The sequence below is a fragment of the Macaca fascicularis genome, chromosome 6 (genome assembly GCF_037993035.2).
Source record: "Macaca fascicularis isolate 582-1 chromosome 6, T2T-MFA8v1.1".
In the NCBI taxonomy this organism is placed as follows: Eukaryota; Metazoa; Chordata; class Mammalia; order Primates; family Cercopithecidae; genus Macaca; species Macaca fascicularis.
This window is the reverse complement of record NC_088380.1, coordinates 144,849,760-144,871,582: the sequence shown is the minus strand read 5'-3', so window position 1 is coordinate 144,871,582 and position 21,823 is coordinate 144,849,760. Positions and strand designations below refer to the sequence as shown.

The window sequence follows — 21,823 nt, the reverse complement described above, 5'->3', positions numbered from 1 at the left end:
TGTTGGCTTTTGGGAAACACGTGTAACGAAACAATAAATTATAAATTAAAATCAGAGCCAAGCAAACTACAACAGGAAGTCACTATCAAAGTTAAAAAAAAAAGGAAAACTTAGCAGGAAATAAGGATCTATATAGCTGCTGTGATTCTATGACTTTTTGTTTTTTGAGACAGAGTCTTGCTGTGTCACCCAGGCTGGCACGATCTTGGATCACTGCAACCTCCGCCTTCTGGGTTCAAGCGATTCTTCTGCCACAGCCTCCCGAGTAGTTGGGACTATAGGTGTGCACCACCACGCCCAGCTAATTTTTGCATTTTTTGTACAGATGGGATTTTGCCATGTTGGCCAGGCTGGTCTCGAACTCCTGGCTTCAACTGATCCACCCACCTTGGTCTCCCGAAGTGTTGGGATTACAGGCGTGAGCCACTGGGCACAGCCTGTGTAACATATTTGGCTTTAAGTTTCCCAAAGCCCAATATAAAAATGGAGACAAAGTCAGTTGCATAGTTCTTGTTGTCCACAAGGAAAACACACAGCAATTACTCAGGGAAGCAAAGCTTCTCCAACTACTTGGCTCTATAAAATTTCTCACGTGGGCCGGGCGCGGTGGCTCAAGCCTGTAATCCCAGCACTTTGGGAGGCCGAGGCGGGTGGATCACGAGGTCAGGAGATCGAGACTATCCTGGCTAACATGGTGAAACCCCGTCTCTACTAAAAATACAAAAAAAAACTAGCCGGGCGTGGTGGCGGGCGCCTGTAGTCTCAGCTACTTGGGAGGCTGAGGCGGGAGAATGGCGTGAACCCGGGAGGCGGAGCTTGCAGTGAGCCGAGATCACGCCACTGCACTCCAGCCTGGGAGACACAGCGAGACTCCGTCTCAAAAAAAAAAAAAAAAAAAAAAAAAAAAAAAAAAATTTCTCACGTGAGGCCGCGCGCAGTGGCTCACACCTGTAAGCCCAACACTTTGGGAGGCTGAGGCGCGCGGATCAAACCTGAGGTCAGGAGTTCGAGACCAGCCTGACCAACATGGAGAAACCCCATCTCCACTAAAAATACAAAATTAGCTGGGCGTGGTGGCGCATGCCTATAATCCCAGCTACTCAGGAGGCTGAGGCAGATGAATCACTTCAACCCAGGAGGCGGAGGTTGCGGTGAGCCGAGATTGTGCCATTGCACTCCAGCCTAGGCAACAAGAGCAAAATTCTTAAGGCAACACTAAGTGATGTAGGACAATATTAGAATCCCCATAGACATGACTCCCAACTGGCAACTACGGAGTTACCAGGAGAATCTGTAAGTATTAGGGGCACCAAGCATTTCCTAGAATGAATGTCAGAGGTCTTGCAGATGTATGTACTATCATTTTTCAAATACATGTAGATGATGTAATTAATAAAATTCAAATCTATTAAAAATTGTTAATAAAATTTTATGTTGATTTTACCACAGTGAAAAAAATTTGAAGAAAAATATTACTGAATTCACAATAGCTTTTTGTTTGTATACGTGTTCTCAAATAACCAACATAAAAATTATAATGATATGAAAATTCAGGAAATTTACACTTGGAAAGTATGGAACCATAGCTCAGTAGCCTGGCTACTGGTTTAATCTCTTCACAGGTAACAAATCCTTGTGAACTGAAGTGCACTGCTGAAAAGTTATCCCAAAAGTTAAATTCGTTATAAAGTTCTAGTTCTATTATCTATAATACTCCAACAAAGAAATTAGCAATGAGAAAAGTAAGCTTCATTTCTACTTAATAAAAAGATGCAAGGCTCAGAGAGGAGAAGAATGATTTTTACAAAGAAAAAGGACAGAACACTGAACTGCAGTATATTTAATATATAAATAGGCTCATTCATACATACATGTTATAGGGGAATAAGACATAGTCCCTGCCTTCAGGTAACTTACAGGCAACTGGAAAGAGAGAGATGTATTCAAACTTACTTTAAGTGCAGACTCCGGCACCAAGAAAGGCAGCATAATGTACAAAGCTTGGAGCTCATGTTCCAGGAGGCCTGGATTAGTGTCTCAGTTCCACTCTCTTGCAAAACCTAGATAACTTACTTTTCCCTCCTCAAATCTTAGTTTTCTCTTACCTCATGGACTGGTTGTGAAAATTAAATAAAGGAACAGATTCTAAAGCACTTTGGCTGATTATAAAGCACTATTTGGGCAACAGTATGTCACAGGATAAATAGAAACAGGGTAAAAAAAAGTATGGTGGGTATTCAGAGGCACAAGATCACTTCAGAGGTGCAGAGGAACTGATAGAGACTGAGGACAACAAAAGCCCCAGTTAAGTTCTGGGATGGCCAGGAACTATTTAACATACTATGGAGGAAGCAGTAGCAAATAAGGCTAAAAAGGCTAGGAGTAGATGTGGAAGACCTTGAACACTTGGATAAAAGATTGGCGCTTCATCCAGCTGTCAATGGGAGGTGTGGGTGTGTGCATGCAACTATCATTAAAAGGTTTTGTGTGTGTGTATATGGTAGGGGAGTAGTAGGGAGTGTTCTTACATGACCCAGAGTTAGGGGTAGTAAAATGAGGAAGGAAGTGACTTGTGCTTATGAGAATCCAAGAGCCCTATCACAAAGTTGATGACTAGCTGAACACAGAAGTACGGGAGAATTGAAAAATGACTTCGATTTTGAACCAGAGAAAAGAAGTGCTGCCATCACAAAGATGAACTGATCTCAGGAGGACACAATGGCTGGAGGACAGAAAAGACCTTGCAAACCATGAAAAGCAGCCTGGAATGTTCAATACCCAGATTGGATCTGACCCTGAGTGACACAGTACTCTACCAGGTGTCCTCAGAAAACCAAAGGTTGAGGCTCTATGGTAACCAATGGCTAGGTGCCATGATGAATAGTTCTAATCTGCCAACCACTTTAAAAATCAACATAGGAATCATAATATTCTATGTTATACCAACACACAAAAACAAGAACAACACTAAAATAAGCCACTGGGCTAAAGCTGTAATGATTTTTATTCTTTGTAGATAAGAATTTGAATATTTTAAAAGTTAATATTCAAGAATCCAATACTATCATCACATACCTAAAAACGTTAGGAAAAAGTTAAAATATTTGGGAGTTACATTTTACCTAATTTAAGGGCAATTATCTCTTACCTTACTTGGGGAAAGGATATGGAATAAAGTGTTAAATCTGAAAAAACCCTGGGATCAAACGACAGCTCCAATCTGATAATATGAATTTGTTTTGAAAGCAATATGGAATGTAGATATATATAAACATGGACTATGGATATATGTAAACATATTCCCTCAAGAGTGAAGCTTGTTTCTGGCCCAGGACTGTACTTGGCTTCCTAGCTACAAAAATGAAAGAGTTGAACATACAAGGTAAAGAATCATTTCACGTGGGACGCGGTGGCCCACATCTGTAATCCCAGCACTGTGGGAGGTTGAGGCGGGAGGATCACTTGAGTCCAGCAGTTCAAGAGTTCAAAACCAGACCTGGCAACATAGCAAGATCCTGTCTCTACAAAAAAAAAAAAGAAAAAAAAAAAGAAAAAATTAACCAGGCATAGTGGGGTACACCTGTAGTCCACACTACTCAGGAGGCTGACATGGGAGGACAGCTTGGGCCCAGGAGTTCAAGGCGGGAGCGAGCTATGATCATGAGCCTGTACTCCAGCCTGAGCAACAGAGTGAGACCCTGTCTCAAAAAAAAAAAAAAAAAAAAAAAAAAAGAAAGAAAAAGAAGAAGAATCATTTTAAATCTAAGTACATAGAACACATACTCTTAATGGTAGTGGCCAGGGCACAGGACACAAAGAAGGGATATAAACTAGCAAAAATAAAGGTAGTGATTGGATTGAGTCAGAGATGACCAAGGGAGGCTGATAATCTTAGTAGGGGAGGACTAAAACAGTTTGAGTTTTTTTTTGTTTGTTTGTTTTTCTTTTTGAGAAGGACTCTTTGTTGCCTAGGCTGGAGTGCAGTGGTGCGATCTCGGCTCACTGCAACCTCTGCCTCCCGGGTTCAAGCGATTCTCCTGCCTCAGCCTCCTGAGTAGCTGGGATTACAGGTGCCCGCCACCACACCAGCTAATTTTTGTATTTTTAGTAGAGATGGGGTTTCACCATCTTGCCCAGGATGGTCCTGAACTCCCAACCTCATGATCCACCTGCCTTGGCCTCCCAAAGTGCTGAGATTACAGGGGTGAGCCACCACGCCCCGCCAAGATAATTTTTTAAAAGCCTGATTAAAACAAACCATGATCAGCTAAGAAATTTTTTAAAAAGTCAGATTAAATTTCTACTATTAGAGTAAAAGTAGCAAATGGTACAACACATGCTTCGGTTAGAACCCAAGGATTACATGTAAAGTATTTTATTAGTTAAGAAAAGTTAGTGTTAAAATTCTTGCTTGCATTTCTCTTTGTGGTCTACATGTGATTTATATTCATTTTAGTGACATTTAAATAAGTTCTTTAAAAATAAATTATCCTAAGTTTGACAAAATCAGATGGTAGTAATCCAAGTGATATGGGGCTTCATGTTTGTCATGTAATCATCAGTTTGGATTCTGGCTGTTCTCAAGGCCATTCTTACTATAATTAATAACATTATTCGTTTTATTCACTCTCTTAACACAAATAGAATGCCTCTTATAAGTGAAGCATTTGCCAGGGCCAAGAATATCAAGGTAAATAAGGCAGCAAATTGACAGTAGGGACTCACACCCTAGATGAGCCCAACAGAGAGGTACAGAAATTATTTCAGTGCGAAGTAATCAGGATAATAATAAAGATTTGAATAGGCTATGTTAGATTAGACAAGATGTCTGCTTTGAGAAACCAGAACATTTTCAAGAAGAGGTAGTAGTATACAAACTGGGTCTTAAAGGACAAGCTGCATACTTCTGGCAGAAAAAAGAAGGAAAGACTTTCCAGCAGGTGCAAAGGCAGAGAAAAATAAAAGCAGATCAAGTGTCCTGGGAGCAGTAGGAGGAGGTGGTTAGTAAGTAAGCTGTAAAGCGCTCTGACTGGCATATTAATGGTTGAAAAATTGAAACCTGTTGACAAAGATGCTGTTTGGCCAGGAGTGGTCTTTCGTTTGTTTATATTGTGCATTTGAATATCTTTTTTTTTTTTTTTGAGACGGAGTCTCGCTCTGTCACCCACGCTGGAGTGCAGTGGCCGGATCTCAGCTCACTGCAAGCTCCACCTCCTGGGTTCACGCCATTCTCCTGCCTCAGCCTCCCGAGAAGCTGGGACTACAGGTGCCCGCCACCTCGCCCGGCTAGTTTTTTGTATTTTTTTTTAGTAGAGATGGGGTTTCACTGTGTTAGCCAGGATGGTCTCAATCTCCTGATCTTGTGATCCGCCCGTCTCGGCCTCCCAAACTGCGGGGATTACAGGCTTGAGCCACCGCGCCCGGCCTTGTGCATTTGAATATCTTTAGGCAGCGTGTGCACTTCCAGCGGCTGCCAATGCCCACTACACCTTTTGGTCTGTCACCCAGCTGTTTTTCACAAGTCTGGTTCCTCCCTAGACCTATCTGAGCTTATGTTGCCTCTACAGGCCTTGAAGGAGCACTGACAGTTTTAAAGGTGGTGGGGAGACCTAGTAAACTATAGAAAGATAATGGGGTCCAGGAATGGTGGCTGATGCCTGTAATCCCCAACACTTTGGGAGGCTGAGGTGGGAGGATCACTTGAGCCTAGGAGTTCGAGACCACCCTGGGTAACATAGGTGAGACCTTATCTTTACAAAAATAAAAAATTAGCTGGGCATAGTGGTGTGCACCTATAAGTCTTAGCCACTTGGAAGGCTGAGGTAGGAGGACTGCTTGAGCCCATGAAGTCAGGGCTACAGTGAACTATGATCATGCCACTGCACGCCAGCCTGGACAACAGTGAGACCCTGTCTCAAAAAAAAAAAAAAAAAAAAAAAAAAAAAAAAAAAAAAAAGAAGGAAAGAAAAAAGAAAGACAATGGGGGGAAGTTCTCAAAACTCAGTTTAAACAGGAAATCAAAATGGAAATTATAAAGCATTTTATAATTAGGTGAATAACTAAAATACAACTTATACTATGGAATAAATAATAGGAGTTTTTAAAAATGAGATCTATCTAATAGACCAATGTGGAAAGATCACTGAGATACATTATGTGAGGGAAAAAAAGCAAGTTGCAGATTATCTGAGGGGAGGGGATTGTGAGTGGGAGGGCTGGGATGAGACAGTGAACAGTATTTTAGCCTCATCGGTAGATGTTTCCTTTTTTAAAAAAGAATTTACTTATTTATTTATTTATTTATTTGTTTGAGACAATATCACTAGGCTCACCGCAATCTCCGCCTCCCGGGTTCAAGGCATTCTGTGCCTCAGACTCTCGAGTAGCTGGGATTATAGGCAAAGCACCACCACGCCCGGCTAATTTTTGTATTTTTTGTAGAGATGGGGTTTCACCATGTTGGCCAGGCTGGTCTTGAACTCTTGACCTCAAGTGATCTGGCCGCCTTGGCCTCCCAAAGTGCTGGGATTACAGGTGTAAGCCACTGTGCCTGGCCTAAAAGAATGTATTTATAATTAACTTATTTTTTTTAAAAAAAGAGGAAAGAATTGCCTTTGGGGTCAGGTTGGAAGATATGGATGGAAGAAACTGGAAGCAGGGAGACCAATTACAAAGCAATAATAACCCAGTTAAAAGACCTAACCCAGTAAGGGCCGTGCGTGGTGGCTCATGACTGTAATCCCAGCACTTTGGGAGGCCGAGGTGGGCGGATCACCTGAGGTCAGGAGTTTGAGACCAGCCTGGCCAACAGGGTGAAACCTCCGTCTCTACCAAAAATACAACAATTAGCCAGGCGTGGTGGCAGGCACCTGTAATCCCAGCTACTCAAGAGGCTGAGGCAGGAGAATCGCTTGAATCCGGGAGGTTGCAGTGAGTGGAGATTGCCCCATTGTACTCCAGCCTGGGGGACAAGAGCAAGACTTTGTCTCAAAAAAAGAAAAAAGAAAAAAAAAGAATACTGGATGAATGTAAAGTATATTTGAGAAATTAGAGATAAAAATAACAGGATATGGTGATGACTGTGAGATGGTAAAGGAAATCAAAGATAACTTTCCAAGGCTCCTAAATTTTCCAGTTTTCCTACCTATACTCCAAACAAAATGTGAACTCTGTTAAAAATAATATTACACAACTGTGGGATATCTTGTCAAGGTGGGAGTAGATGCATGAGTTGAATACCTCTGTTTTCAAATTAAAAATAATTTTCTCTTTACAGTTTCTTTGACTCTCAAGAGATAGCTTTCTACCAAATATCCCCAAATTTTTCTACTTTCTAACATCCTGAATAAAATAAATGTGAAGTACATGGGAACAACGGAAATAACCTGAATCTAGTGCTTTCAGGGGTTGTGGAATGACAGATATAGATTTGCATCCCACCTCTCCCATTTCTTAACTGTGTAGCCTGGAGCAAGTCACTTTAGCCTCTTTGAGCCTCACTTCCTTTGCCTATAAATAGGGACAATAAAGACCTCAAAGGATTGCCTGTAGGATTACAAGAAATAAAGACTTTAAATGCGTAGCAGAATATGGGCTCCAGATAAATGCTTATTCCATAAGCAAACTCAGGTCAGAGTAAAAACTGGCATGACTTTTTTTTTTTAAATTGCTATATATCAAGAATCTTAAACATGTACATACTCAGTGTCTATCATATCACTTCGGACCATAATCCTAGTAAATAACCCTAAACACTGAAAAGGTTTTATTCACAAAAATGCTCACCATGGCATTATAGATGAAGCCTAAAATCTGAAACAATTTTAATATCCAATGAAAGGGGAAGAGTTAAATTACTCAGCCAAAAAAAATTACGTGCATAAGATTACGTTCAAATTCCTTGCACAGCATTTATTATTTTCTTTTGGGTTATAAAAGCAATACATGAATTACCAGTGGAAAATACAGAAGAGCACCAAGAAAATTAAAATCACCCATAAAACGAATAATTTTTAGTAAAAAAGGAAAATAACAGGCTGAGTGTGGTGACTTATACCTGTAATCCCAGCACTCTGGGAGGCTGAGGCAGGCAGATTATTTACGGTCAGGAGTTCGAGAACAACCTGGTCAACGTGACGAAACACCATCTCTACTAAAAATACAAAAATTAGCCGGGCATGGTGGCACAGCACCTGTAATCCCAGCTACTTGGGAGGCTGAGGGAGGAGAATGACTTGAAATCGGGAGATGGAGGTTGCAGTGAGCACAGATCGTGCCACTGCACTCCAGCCTGGGCGACAGAGTGAGTGAGACTCCATCTCAAAAAAAAAAAAAAAAAAAAAGAGGAAAAAAGAAAAAGAAAAATAAAGAAAATAACTGCCACATTAAATGAAAAAGCAAAATTAAAAATTAAAAATGCAGTATGAGGCCAGGCGCGATGGCTCATGCCTGTAATCCCAGCACTTTGGGAGGCCAAAGCGGGCGGATCACGAGGTCAGGAGATTGAGACCATCCTGGCTAACACGGTGAAACCCCGTCTCTACTAAAAATACAAAAAATTATCCGGGTGTGGTGGCGGGAGCCTGTAGTCCCAGCTACTCAGGAGGCTGAGGCAGGAGAATCACTTGAACCCAGGAGGCGGAGGTTGCAGTGAGCCGAGATCACACCATTGCACTCCAGCCTGGGAGACACAGCGAGACTCCGTTTCAAAAAAAAAAAATAATAATTTCTACATTTTGTATAATGGACATGCATTACTTTAGAATTAGAAAAAGAAAACACCAAATGTTTCAAATCTAAGAAAACAACCCGGACGCAAATCACAAAACCAAAGGCAAGTGTACCTTGGATTGGAGTCCCAAATGTGACTCCAATATCAAGATGAAAAAATTAGTAGTGAGTCCATATCAATAAAAACATGTAAAAGAAAAAAATTGAAAGATTATAAAGATAACGGGGCCGCAGAGTAGAAATTCCGTAATAAATCGGAAGTGAACATCAGCCTAATAGGGGCTTCAAAATGTTCTACTTTTTTTAGACAGAGTGGTTAGAGAAAAGAAGAGAAAAAAGAGAAAAATCCATGTTTCCTGACCTCCATGAATTTACAGTCTAGTAGAACAGATAAGCAAGTGTGGAGGATGGAAGACTTTCCCTCTACCTTCTGAAGGTTAGGTGATTAACAGTCAGCAGTTTAAGGAGAGAAAAATAATACAAATTTGTTACATGTAGGGGGCATCACAAGAAGGAAAAGTAAATACCCAGAACCCAGTGAGACTGAGAAGCTTTCTTGTATTTCTAAAGAAATTATAGAAATAGTTTTTATATAATTATATAATTATAAAATTATAGAAATAATTATATAATAATATAAAATTACAGAAATAATTACATTTCTATATTTCTCATAGGCAACTTAGGGGAGAGTAAACCACATACATTATTCACTTATTTAAGATATTGTGTGTGTGTGTGTGTGTGTGTGTATACAAAAAAATCCTGGGCTCAAGTGATCTTCTCTATAGGTCCACACCACTGAACCTGGCTTAATGATTTTTGGGAAAAAAATCAATGGGTCCTCAGAAGAACAGGTTGACAGCTAAAGTTGCCTGTCTGCATGTGGTATAGACCTCCAGTCTCATCTCCTGTGATAGGAATTAATCTGCCCTGGTTGATAAGGTTAGCAGGGAAGAGATTCATGACAATAGCGTTCCTTCTTTTTTTTTTTTTTTTGGTTTCTTTCAGGCTGGAGTGCAGTGGTGCAATCTTGGTTCACTGCAACCTCTGCCTTCCAGGTTCAAGTCATTCTTGTGCCTCCGAGTAGCAGGGATTACGTGCGCCACCACGCCCGGCTAATTTTTGTAATTTTTAGCAGACATGGGGTTTTGTCATGTCGGCCAGATTGGTCTTGAACTCCTGGCCTCAAGTGATCTGCCCACCTCAGCCTCCCAAAGTGTTGGGATTACGGGCGTGAGCCACAGCGCCCGGCCTAGAGTTCCTCTTGGAGGATGTGTCTTTAGGTAGATGAAGTAAGCTCAGAGACAGCCCTCCATCTGCTGCTCCCCAAGTGCCTTCAGTTTGAGATCCAAAGCAGCACATTTTGGGGTGGCGTTTCCTGAACTTCTTCACAAGCTATACATCTTGCTACACATATCTATAACAAGAAAAACTACAATAAATATTCCAAAAAGTGGTCTCCACAAAGTGCTAAAGGAACAAAGAATAAAAACAACATGCTGGGGAATCGGAAAGGCTTTATAGGGTTTGTAGCTCCCAGGATGCATGGGCCTGAAGGATAAGCAGGTTTTCTTTTCTCTGTATAGGATTTCAATGGATGACAGCATTAAAAGAAAAGGTTAAAGAGGGAACAAAGCAATGAAAGCCAGAAAATACTAGAAAAGTGGAGGATCACTAAAATCAAGGCTGCTTGCTTTAAACAGCCTTTTGGCAACACCCAACTTCCCTTGTCCAATTCTTTGCACATTGAAGACCCTTCTTACCAGTAATTTGGTCTCTACAGCAGAGCAGGAAGGGGCTGTATGCAGATCTCTGGGTAGGTATACCTCCCACTGTAAATTAATAACCTTGCATATGGATTTACAATTCAGTCTCCAGAGTTCGGTTAGAGAGAATCAGTCCCCTAGAGCCTGATTACCTCTGAAGTCGTGAAAAAAGGAAAAAAAAAAAAAGGAGTTTCGGCCCTTGCCAAACTCAAAGAGGTCACACTATCTGAATCATTACTAATCAGGCAGTTTTTACTCACCTAGAGATCAAGAGCAAAAGATGATGCTTTCGCACCAGGGGCAGTAGGGATGGTACAGTGGAAAGGGCTTAAAAACCACTAACCTGTCAAAGGCAGTGGAAAACTGAGAAGCAACAACAGGTGTTGCGTCCCCCAGGCCTTGTGGAAGCAAAGCCTATAGAACCCACCCCAGCTGTTGCAAAGAAAATCACAACAGAAAATGCCATGTTTCTTACCCACCATTTTGAGTCTGTTGGTGGAGGGGGAACTAAATAAATAAACTAGAACAAGTTGGAGAAGAGACCCAGGAAGCGGTGTATTAAAAAAAAAAAGAGAATGAACTCTTGGCAGGTGGGGACTTAGTGAAGCAAGTCCCTTAGAAACAAATGGGAAATTAATGGCTGGGCGTAGTGGCTCACACCTGTAATATAAGCACTTCGGGAGGCCAAGGCAGGCAGATTACTTGCGGTCAGGAGTTCAAGACCAGCCTGGCCAACATGGTGAAACCCTGTCTCTACTAAAAATATAAAAATTAGCTGGGTGTGGTGGCAGGAACCTGTAATCCCAGCTACTTGCCTGTAATCCCAGCTACTTGAGAGGCTGAGGCAGGAGAATCACTTGAACCCGGGGGGCGGAGGTTGCAGTGAGCCAAGACTGTGCCACTGCACTCCAGCCTGGGTGAAAGAGTGAGACTCCGTCTCAAAAAAAAAAAAAGAAATAGAACTATTAAGATTCACACACACACACACACACACACACACACACAGAGACAATCTTTTTTTTTTTTTAAATCAACTATATAAAGTGCTTGAGAGTCTGAAAAACTCAACCATGGCTCAGTGTTTCAAAAACAGACCTGCTGCTGTAAGGGGAGAGTTAAGGTGATGAGTGTGCTTAGAAGGGCTCACAATTAAATGGTATATACTCAATGTCAAAAAGTACAATGTCATTTTTATTTAAAGTTCTCTACACCATACACAGATTCACAAAAACATATTCTATTTACATTAATAAACAGAGCATAAGTATCAAGATATCACTCAGAGTTTTAACTTTTGGAATTATAAGTAATAAAAGGACACAAACATTTTAAAAGCCACAAACTCCCATTTCAACTAGGGCTGAAATTCTATGTTTGACCACAGGTAGCGAATTGTATACTGGAAATACAGTAAATATAATACTGTCCTGGACCTGACTATAATTATTACATTATTTAGAAACAAAATAGGTATTTTAGAGTTACCTACCCCACCCTGAGACAGAGGAAAGGTTGGGTGGGGAGGTGTAAAAACAGAAGGCAGATACACTGTCACTCCTCCTGGAAGACTCTCAGATAGAAGAAACATAGTACTAGCCTAGACATTGCTACAATTATTACATTATCTCTAATCAAAGGAAGGGAGTATTTTAGAATCTGTCTTTCCTTGAAATAGAGATGAAAGATTAAGGGACTAAAAAAAATAGGGCATATATGCTTTCACTTCTCTGGTAACTTCTGGATACATGAGATAACTATGATACACATTCAAAACCAAGTGATACTACATTTACAGCATTATTTAATTATACGTACAGAAAGAAAAAGAATGGTTTACCTAAAAAAATTAGTGTCGCCACAATTGGTCACTCAGCAGAAAAAAAAATTAGGTCCCTCATCTCACTTGCCAATTACAAAAATATTCCAGGCTAAGTGCAGTGGCTCATGCCTGTAATCCTAGCACTTGGGGAGGCCGAGCGGTGATCACTTAAGGCCAGGAGTTTGAAACCAGCCTGGGCAAAACTGTGAGACCCAATCTCTACCAAAAAAAAAAAAAAAAAAAAGCACAGGGGCACGGTGGCTCGCACCTGTAATCCCAGCACTTTGGGAGGCTGAGATAGGCAAATCAGCTGAGGTCAGGAGTTCAAGACTAGCCTGGCCAACATCATGAAACGCTGTCTCTACTAAAAATACAAAAATTAGCCAGACATGGTGGCACACGCCTGTAATCCCAACTACTCAGGAGACTAAGGCAGGAGAATATCTTGAACTCTGGAGGTGGAGGTTGCAGTGAGCCAAGACTGCACCACTGCACACCAGCCTGGGTGACACAGTAAGACTGTGTCTCAAAAACAAACAAACAAACAAAAAAGCTGAGAATGGTGCTGTATACCTGTAGTCCCAGCTACTCAGGAAGCTGAGGCAGGAGGACCAACTGAGCCCACAAATTTGAGGTTGCAGTAAGCTATGACTGCACCACTGTACTCCAGCCTGGGTGACAGATAAAACCATTAAAATAAAAAAAAAAAAAGGGCCGGGCGCAGTGGCTCATGACTGTAATCCCAGCAGTTTGGGAGGCCAAGGCGGGTGGATCACCAGCCTGGCCAACATGGCGAAATCCTGTCTCTACTAAAAAATAAAAAATACTAGCTGGGTGTGGTGGCGCATGCCTGTAATCCCAGCCACTGGGACTGGAGGCAGGAGAATCGCTTGAATCTGGAAGGCAGTGGTTGCAGCAGTAAGCTGAGATCGTGCCACTGCACTACAGCCTGCACAACAAAGCAAGACTCCGTCTCCCAAAAAAAAAAAAAAAAAAAAAAAAAATTCCCGCTGGGCACAGTGGCTCAGACCTGTAATCCCAGCACTTGGAAGGCCGGGGCAGGCAGATCATCTGAGGTCAGGAGTTCGAGACCAGCCTGGCCAACATGGTGAAATTACATGGTGGTGGGCGCCTGTAATCCCAGCTACTTGGGGGGGCTGAGGCAGGAGAATCGCTTGAACCCAGGAGGCAGAGGTTGCAGTGAGCCGAGATCACACCATTGCACTCCAGCCTGGGTGATAAGAATGAAATTCTGTCTCTAAATAAATAAATAATTACAGGCCAGGCACGGTGGCTCATACCTGTAATCCCAGCACTTTAGGAGGCTGACGTGGGTGGATCACCTGAGGTCAGGACTTCGAGACAAGCCTGGCCAACGTGGCGAAACCCGATCTCGTGCATGCCTGTAGTCCCAGCTACTTGGGAGGTTGAGGCAGAAGAATTGGTTGAACCTAGGAGGCAGAGGTTGCAGTGAGCCAATATCACACCACTGCACTCCAGCCTGGGCAACAGAGTGAGACTCCGTCTCAAAATAAATAAATAAATAAAAATAAAAAATAAATTCCAGATGGACCAAAAATCTAAAGGTAAAAATAAACAAGAATGTTGGCTGGGCATAGTGGCTCACGCCTGTAATCCCAACACTTTAGGGGGCCGAGTCAGGCAGATTGCTTGAACCCAGGAGTTCAAGACCTGCCTGGGCAACATGACAAAACCTACCTCTATACAAAATATAAACGTTAGCCAGACGTGGTAGTGGGCATCTGTGGTTCTAGCTACTTGGGAGGCTGAGGCGGGAGTATCACCTGAGCCCAGGGAGGTCGAAGCTGCAGTGTGTTGTGATTGTGTCATAGTACTCCAGCTTGGGCAACAGAGAGACCCTGTCTCAAAAAAAAAAAAAAAAAAGTTTTTTAAAGTATATTTATACAGGTTCAAGATGGGGATTCCTTCCCAGTCAAGTAATCCTAAACTATTAAGAAAAGTCAGGCCAGGCGCAGTGGCTCATGTTTGGAATCCCAGCACTTTGGGAGGCTGAGGCAGGCAACTGCTTGAGCCCAGGAGTTCCAGACTAGCCTGGGCAACATGGTGAAACCCCATTTCTACAACAAATACAAAAGTTAGCCAGGCCTGGTGGCGCATGCCTGTAGTCCCTGGGAGGATCACTCTAGCCCAGGAGTGAGCTGCAAGCATGCCACTGCACTCTAGCCTGGGAGACAGAGCAAGACTCTGTCTCAAAAACAAAACAAAGAAACAAAAAGAGGCCCGATAATTCTGATAACATAAAATTCTTATTTTTCTATATGGCAAAGCAACCCATTAAAAAACTCAAGAAGCCGGGCCCGGTGGCTCACACCTGTAAAACCCAGCACTTTGGGAGGTCGAGGTGGGCAGATCACAAGGTCAGGACATAGAGACCATCTTGGCCAATATGGTGAAACCCCGTCTCTACTAAAAATACAAAAAATTAGCTGGGCATGGTGGCATGTGCCTGTAGTCCCAACTACTCGGGAGGCTGAGGCAGGAGAATCGCTTGAACCTAGGAGGCAGAGGTTGCAGTGAGCTGAGATGGAGCCACTGCACTCCAGCCTGGGTAACACAGCGAGACTCTGTCTCAAAACAAAACAAAAAAAAAGTCAAGAGACAAATGAAACAAAATACAACCCATTGAGCAGGTGAAGGAGTTAATATGCATGCACAGAACTTGCAGAGAGTGATAAGACAACTCCTATTTTTCTCAAATGAGCAAAAGATATCCATAAGTAACAAATAAATGAAAAAGCCAGTACACATGGAAAAAAAGGACAAATAGTCATGAAAATCATGGATACTGTTTTTCACCCATCAGATTGGCAAAAACGAAAGATTGATGACACCAGTGATGGCAAGGGTAAAGAGAAACAAGCAAGCACTTTGAGTATTGTTGGTGGAGTAGGAAATGCTATACACCTACTGGAAAATAACCTGGCATTATGTAATAAAATAAAAAATACATATACTTCTTAACAGAACAATTTCAATCCTGGATTGCTAAACTACAGAAATAAAACCTAGATTACATAAAAATGTGTATACAAGTATATTAATGACAGCACCGTCTATACTGCCAAAAAAAACTTGAGATAACCTGAATGTCCATTAACAGGAGGAATAACTGAATAAATTATGGTACATCCATTCTATGGAATATAAGGTAGTTACCAAAAATGATGAGTAAAATCTGTAAGTATTGATCCCCATGGTACACTGTCAAATGAAAGAAAAAAAGGCAGGATGTAAATATTGTGCAGTATGACACCATTTGCTAAAAAAAGGAAACTGTATACGGTTGAATGTTTTCATGTTTTTGTATTAGTATTAAGAAAGATGAGCAAAGAGATTGCTGGTTTTTCCTGTGTAAACCTTTGTTTGACATTTTGCAAATTACAAGCTTTGCTTTTATAACAAAAAAAAGGAAAATCCATGGGTTTCTTTCTTCTATTTTTTGGTCTGTTTTATCTACAATACACACAGATGTGACAGTCCCAAGGTCTCTGCAACTTACATGAGCCAATAATGACTTAGGAACACAAAGAGGACACCGGATTAGGAAAGAGCCAGAGATAAATGCATAAAAACCCAATAAACTATTCTAAAAAAAATAAAAGGCCCATTTTAAAACACAAAACTACTACTATTCCATGAGAAAGGGGGAAAAAGCTGTTTTCATGCCTTGGCTAAACATCTGAATAATTTGTCAGCATGGCTTTTGCTGGTGAAGATGTCCACCTATGAGACCCTTACCAACAAAACTCTCAATCAACAAAACTCTCAGATCCTGACTCCTTTATTTCATATCTCATCTTAAGGTAGCACTTAGCTTTGTTACTGTTTTCCAAAAAACGTTTCATTAAATGGATCAGTACTATATTTTATAGGATATCTGAATCAAAAAGTATTTAGAAAGAGTATATTTGTGGAGTCTAAAATTGAGAAGTGTGTTTTCAATCACTTCAGAAACTCATTCATCCAACCCTCAATTACTCATCCTTAAAAGGGGGCGCCCTGCTAGGCATTACTCAAAACCAAGCATGCCTGAAAACATCTTAAACATAACTGAATGAAAATCTGCCCAATCACAGGCCAGCTGCTTGCAAACTCCACCCTTGAGTACGGGAAGAACACTTTTGATTGGAAGACAGTTGTGTTTACTACCGTGTGTGGTGCAAATTGGAAAGGTCCACATGCCCACGGTCCAAAGGAAATCTCTTTTAATAAGAAAGAAAAACAAAACGGCCCGTTCTCATCCTACACTGGTCATTGTCATTAATAGAACCTCAACAAAACAGCAATTCTTGAACAATTTTGCAAGCTGGTGAAAAAATCTAAAGGCTCTGAGTTTTGGTCTGGCTGTTTTATCATCTATGTCCCTGGATATACATGTAAGACGAGCATAAATGTATTCTCAAAATACAAACCTGCCTTTGCTTCTATATTCACACAGCCCCATGCAAGACCTCAACATAGTTGTAATGTTCTTTGCTTTAATTTCCAAGAATCACTGCAACTTTTTACTTGGTTTGAGAACCCAGTTCCGTGGGCTCAGTGGTAAAATTATTCAGTATTTAGCTTAGTGGGTGTCCAGAAAGGAAGTGAGCTTCAAAAACCTCTGCCCTTAGGGAGCACAGCAAACAACAAAGTGAATGGGGAGCCATTTCAGGTGCAGAGCTCATTAGCAATTCATCTGATGGAGGAAACGAGACGACCATTGCAAGAACCAGAAAAAAATCCCAATGAATATCTAGGGCAAACTAGGCCTTAGGTCAAAGTATGTTTTGCCTCGACGGGAGTAGAATCAATCTGAAATGGACACTTCTTTTCCCATCCCAGCCATCTTTTAAAGAAAGCGCAGAGGAATCCAAATCCCAGTCTTAATCATCATTCCATCCCCTTATATTTCTGATATATCTTCGCAAATTTGCCCCACTGAGGCCTCATAAATGTCCTAGCAGCGTTTCTTACACAGCATGAAGAAAGATCAAAGCAAATGAACCCAAGTAGCAGAAGCAAAGCCTAAGCCATGCACAAAAAAATCCATAAAGCTTGTGTATTAGTGAAAAAGGACAGTCTAACACCGTTGATCAATAGGAAGAAAAATGAACATCGGAAGCCTACAACATCACTTCCAAATCTCACAAACTGCGTTACCGTTTATATCTGCAGAAGCAAGTTCATCAAGAAAATTTACTTTCTGCTTGCTGATCTATTACATTCCAAAAGACCACCCCCTGCCCCAACACGCACACACACCATTTTTCACAGCCTTATATCACCAGAGAAGCTAGGGCCCCTATCAAAATGAGGAAATAAAGTGGCTTGCCAAAACTCAAACACTATATTTTACCGCCACATTAACGAGAATAACACATCAAGATCCCGAATGCTAGTTAAGTTCTAAGACTGAACAGCTTTAATCACGAAACTCACCAAGGCATTCAAAAGGGGCCAAGCCCAAACACAAAGTTTCAAAACAAAACCTCTCCCGGGTTGGGGGGGAGTAGCTGAGCTGGGAGCAAAAAGCACTACCCAGCAGCCCCGTTCGGCTACTAAGAAAGATCTCAAACTTATCAAAAACAGCCACAACTGCAGCTCCTGTCACCCAGAAGCGTAAGTAGACGAGAGCTCGAGACAGTGCCGAGAGCTGGCCTTTCTGGAGACAGCCAGGCTGAGCCCAGCTCAGACGAGGAAGTAACTGCCAGATAAAAAAGCCCCGACCAGCTCCAACTGCAATCTCCGTGCCTCCCATAACTGCCCACATTCCCGCCCCACTTGGGGCTCTGGGAGAAAAGGAACAGGGCGCAGGTCTCCTGGGAGAGGCTGGGGACCACAGGTCCGCGTCTTCGAGAGGGCAGCGGCAACACTGGCCGAACTCTGAGGCTCCCGGGAGCTCAAGATTCGAGAGTCTGCTCCGAAGGCGTGTTGGGGGGAACGCCGAGAAAGGGTCGCTCAGGAGGCGGGGCCTGCCGGCTGCAAGCAGCAGCTCCGGGCGCCCTGGCCGCCCCCCGGGGGTAACAGGGGCGCATACCCCGACGCGGAAGCCATGCCGGCAAGAGCTCGGGGTGCCGAGGTGCCGGCGGGGGGCGCTAAGGAGATGCGGGGGCACGGAAATGGGTCACCCCCATCCCACCGCCCCCTCACAAAGGCCCCCGGGGAGGCCGCCCGCAGGCCCCGCAGCCCCGGCCTCGAGTGCCCGACTCGGCCGCCACTCACCGCTAGGTCCTGGGGCACCGCCCCGCTCATGGCCCGCACCGTGCCGGCCCGCCAGGCTCGAGTGCGCAGCGCAGGCCCCGGATCTCCGCTCGCCGCCGCCGCCGCGGGGACTGAGGCCGAGGCTGAGGCCGCAGTGTCCGCGAACAGAAGCAGCAGTCGCTTGCCCACCGGGGAGGCCGCCGCGTCCGCCATCGCCGGGGCCGGCCTGACCCGCGCTCCCGCCCGCCGCCTCCCACCGCCTCCGCCGCCAAGCGCCCGATCCGCCCGCAAGGCCTCCCTCCGCACCACCCGCGGCCGCCGTTCCCCCCCACCCCCCCCAACAGCCACCACCAACCACCGGCGCCGCGCAGCGCCCCCCGTGGCCGGGAGCGGAGCCGCAGCCTGGGCCCCGCACAGCGCCCCCCGCGCTCTGGAGCGGGGCGGCAGCTCCTGGCCCCTCGCAGCGCTCCGCCCCAATCTCCCCGGGGCCTGCAGTGCCCCCTGCGGTCGGGAGGGGAATTGCAGGTTCGGCCGGGGTAGGGAAGTGGGCGGTTCCTTCAGCTTCCCCCTGGCACCATCCCTGGTCTCAATCTTCCTTTAGGGAGTCGTACATATGAGAGGGCTTTTTAGCTTGCTCTCCTCGGATGCCAAAGACATTTACGGGGTAAGAGGGTGAGGGGCAAGGTACCTAGAGAGTGGATGTTTTGAGCTATTTAGTATCTCCAATACCCCCACTGATTTCCTATCCTGAAAATATGAGCCACCCAACCTGCTGTCTTGCAGGAAATGTTCTCCCCATTGGTCCATGAGACACAATATCTTTCTTCTCATTGGCCCATAACAGCACCATTCTATACTGCCAGTATTTCTTAGGTTCCTTTCCAATTGGCCAATGTATTACTTCCATTGGATGCATAACACCACTCTTTCCACTGACTGAAAGCCAACGTGCCCCCCCCCCCATCTTGGTGTGTTTCCTAAAACCGACCTAACTTCTTCCCCTTCCTAGTCTACCAATGTTATTAAGTCTACGTGTTTCTCCATTCAACTCTTAGGGGAACTGGAAATAGACCAGCAGTAAAGGGGTTCTCTTAGTAGCACCCCATCTTACCATGGAATTAGTGGGGCTGGGGGCAAAGAAAATTCTGTAACTCGTATCTGAATGCATTTAATACAGGTGTGGGAGACTGGTAGCTCCTGATTAGAAAAGGAGCCTGTAGAGAAAGTGAGATGCTGAGATTTTTGGCTAGATTGTTACCCACAATAAGCAACAGGAAATTGCCTCAATCATGTAAAGTTGGCAATATCAGGGACTAGCACGTTCCATGGTCTCATGGATGCGGAGACTGAGTATACACAAAACGAGTACAAAAGATAAAGGGTCTAGTAATAACCCATGACTGTTGCTCTAAAAATGACTTTTTTTCATTGATTTTCCCTACAGACAGGAAAGAGCAGTAGGTTCTGTGCCTACCCAGCTATCTCCTGTCCATAACCTTGTCTACACCCTTGACCTACTTTTCTTGTAACAAAAGGCTTAGGGAGAGGGGTAACCAACTATTGACTTTATACTTTTACTAAAGTATAAAACATATAGGAAAATCATTCTAGAACCAACCCTGTGGAGCGCCAAGGAAACATTCCTCCCTCCACTTCTTTTTAACTTCCATCTCCCACAGCCAACCTGAGGCCTGACTCAGAATGTTTTTCTGGGCTGAGAGCCACCTCTTAAAGCACATGGCCCATAAGCTGTAGTTGGTAGAAGGGGAACAAGGGTGAATCCATACAAGATCTATCTGCCTTGCAACTTTTCTATCAAAATTAACTGCTGAGATTTTCTCCCATACAGAGATTTAACTACTGCCCCAATGTCCAAGGCTGATTTCTCAGCAGAGAGACAGAAATGTACCTAAGTTCAGGGATGGGAAAGGCAAAAAGGGAAATGCATTCAACAAATGTGGCCAGCACTTTTCATGTGCCAGGAACTTCCCAAAGTGTTGGGGACACAATATTGAATAAAACAAAACTCTTGCCCTCATGGAGTTTACATTCTTTCCTATATTAACAAGACTTCAGGAATGAAAAATGAAATCACACTTGGCCTCACAGAAAATAAACAGCAGAAAAATCCAACAAAAATAAACTCAAAAGAAAGAAAGGGGGAGACAAAGTCATTTTAGATGTTCAAACTTTACCCCTGCTCAAGCAGTAGGTGAAATGAAACATCAGTTTTAAACAAAAACAAATGTAATTCTAAGCTTCTTTAACTACATGCCACTGCCCTCCACTTCCCAAAAGCCCTTCCTTTGTTTCCAGCGCAGATAACAACCCTCACTTTTTCTAGGGTGTATTTGCAGCCCTGCAAAGGTTCCTGCTCCAGGTAGTCAAGTCAATCCTGTCCTCCTGAGCACACTTCATTGGTATTCAATGATGAGTGCCACCAATTTGAAGCAGGAAACCAGGACATAGGCTAAGCAACTTGACTCTTCTTGCTGCCTGGCAAATTAACACCACAACTGGTAAAGAAAGGCTAAGCCTTAGGGACAGAGGCTCCTGCCTGGATCTCTGAGCAACTACACTTCACCTACACACATTGGAAGAATGTCAACATAGAGAGAAGAAAGCGTAGAATAGAAAGGTCTAAAGAAAGAGTGAGCCACATAGCTTCTTTCCGCAAACCAACACTCCAAAAGGAAACATTAGGGAAAATACTGTCTTCTACAACAAAAGAGAAGCTTTACAGCTAGGATAATTTTCCAAAAGCAGTATTTTTAGGATGGAAAAATTGCCTAGGTCTTTGGAATCTGAATTCTGATGACTAAACCTTTATCTCTCCAGGATGTAACATGTGAAAACTTAAGAAAGATCCCTGGCCGTCTCCCACCCTGCCTTCTCCCTACTTCCCAAAGCCTACAAACCAATCTAGACAAGTTCCTGACTGTACCATAAACCATCTCTCAGGGAGCTGGAATGCATTAATACTTGACTTCAACTTGCTGGAAGTGAGAGTGACAGCAGGCAGGAGGAGACAAGTATAAGTGCCAGGGAAAGAGAGACCAAACCAGACTGCCAAAAATAACCAAGGCCTTAGCAGAAGCCTGGGCCACAGTATAACATCCTGCCATGGCCGGCAAAGGGCCTAGGGTCCAAATACTGCCCCTTTTTGAAAGGTTGACCTACATCTTAGAGGAAGGGGCTGAAAGAGTTAGGTGGCCTCCTACCCTGCTTCTTCCTTGTCTGTCTTTGTGGGGAAGGGAAGAAGACACTGTAGTACACAAGG

At 43.4% G+C, this 21,823-nt stretch overlaps 1 protein-coding gene across 2 annotated transcripts in view; it reads right to left on the bottom strand.

The window, feature by feature from the left end:
- The window catches only part of KDM3B (lysine demethylase 3B), an 86,665-nt gene extending 67,794 nt beyond the window's left edge, over positions 1-18,871 (bottom strand). For both annotated transcript variants that reach the window (XM_005557901.4, XM_005557903.4), the window contains exon 1: positions 18,565-18,871. In XM_005557901.4, the coding sequence (XP_005557958.1) occupies positions 18,565-18,756 (192 nt within the window). In that variant the 5' untranslated portion in view covers positions 18,757-18,871. The remainder of the gene's footprint in view (positions 1-18,564) is intronic.
- Positions 18,872-21,823: the final 2,952 nt, after the last annotated feature.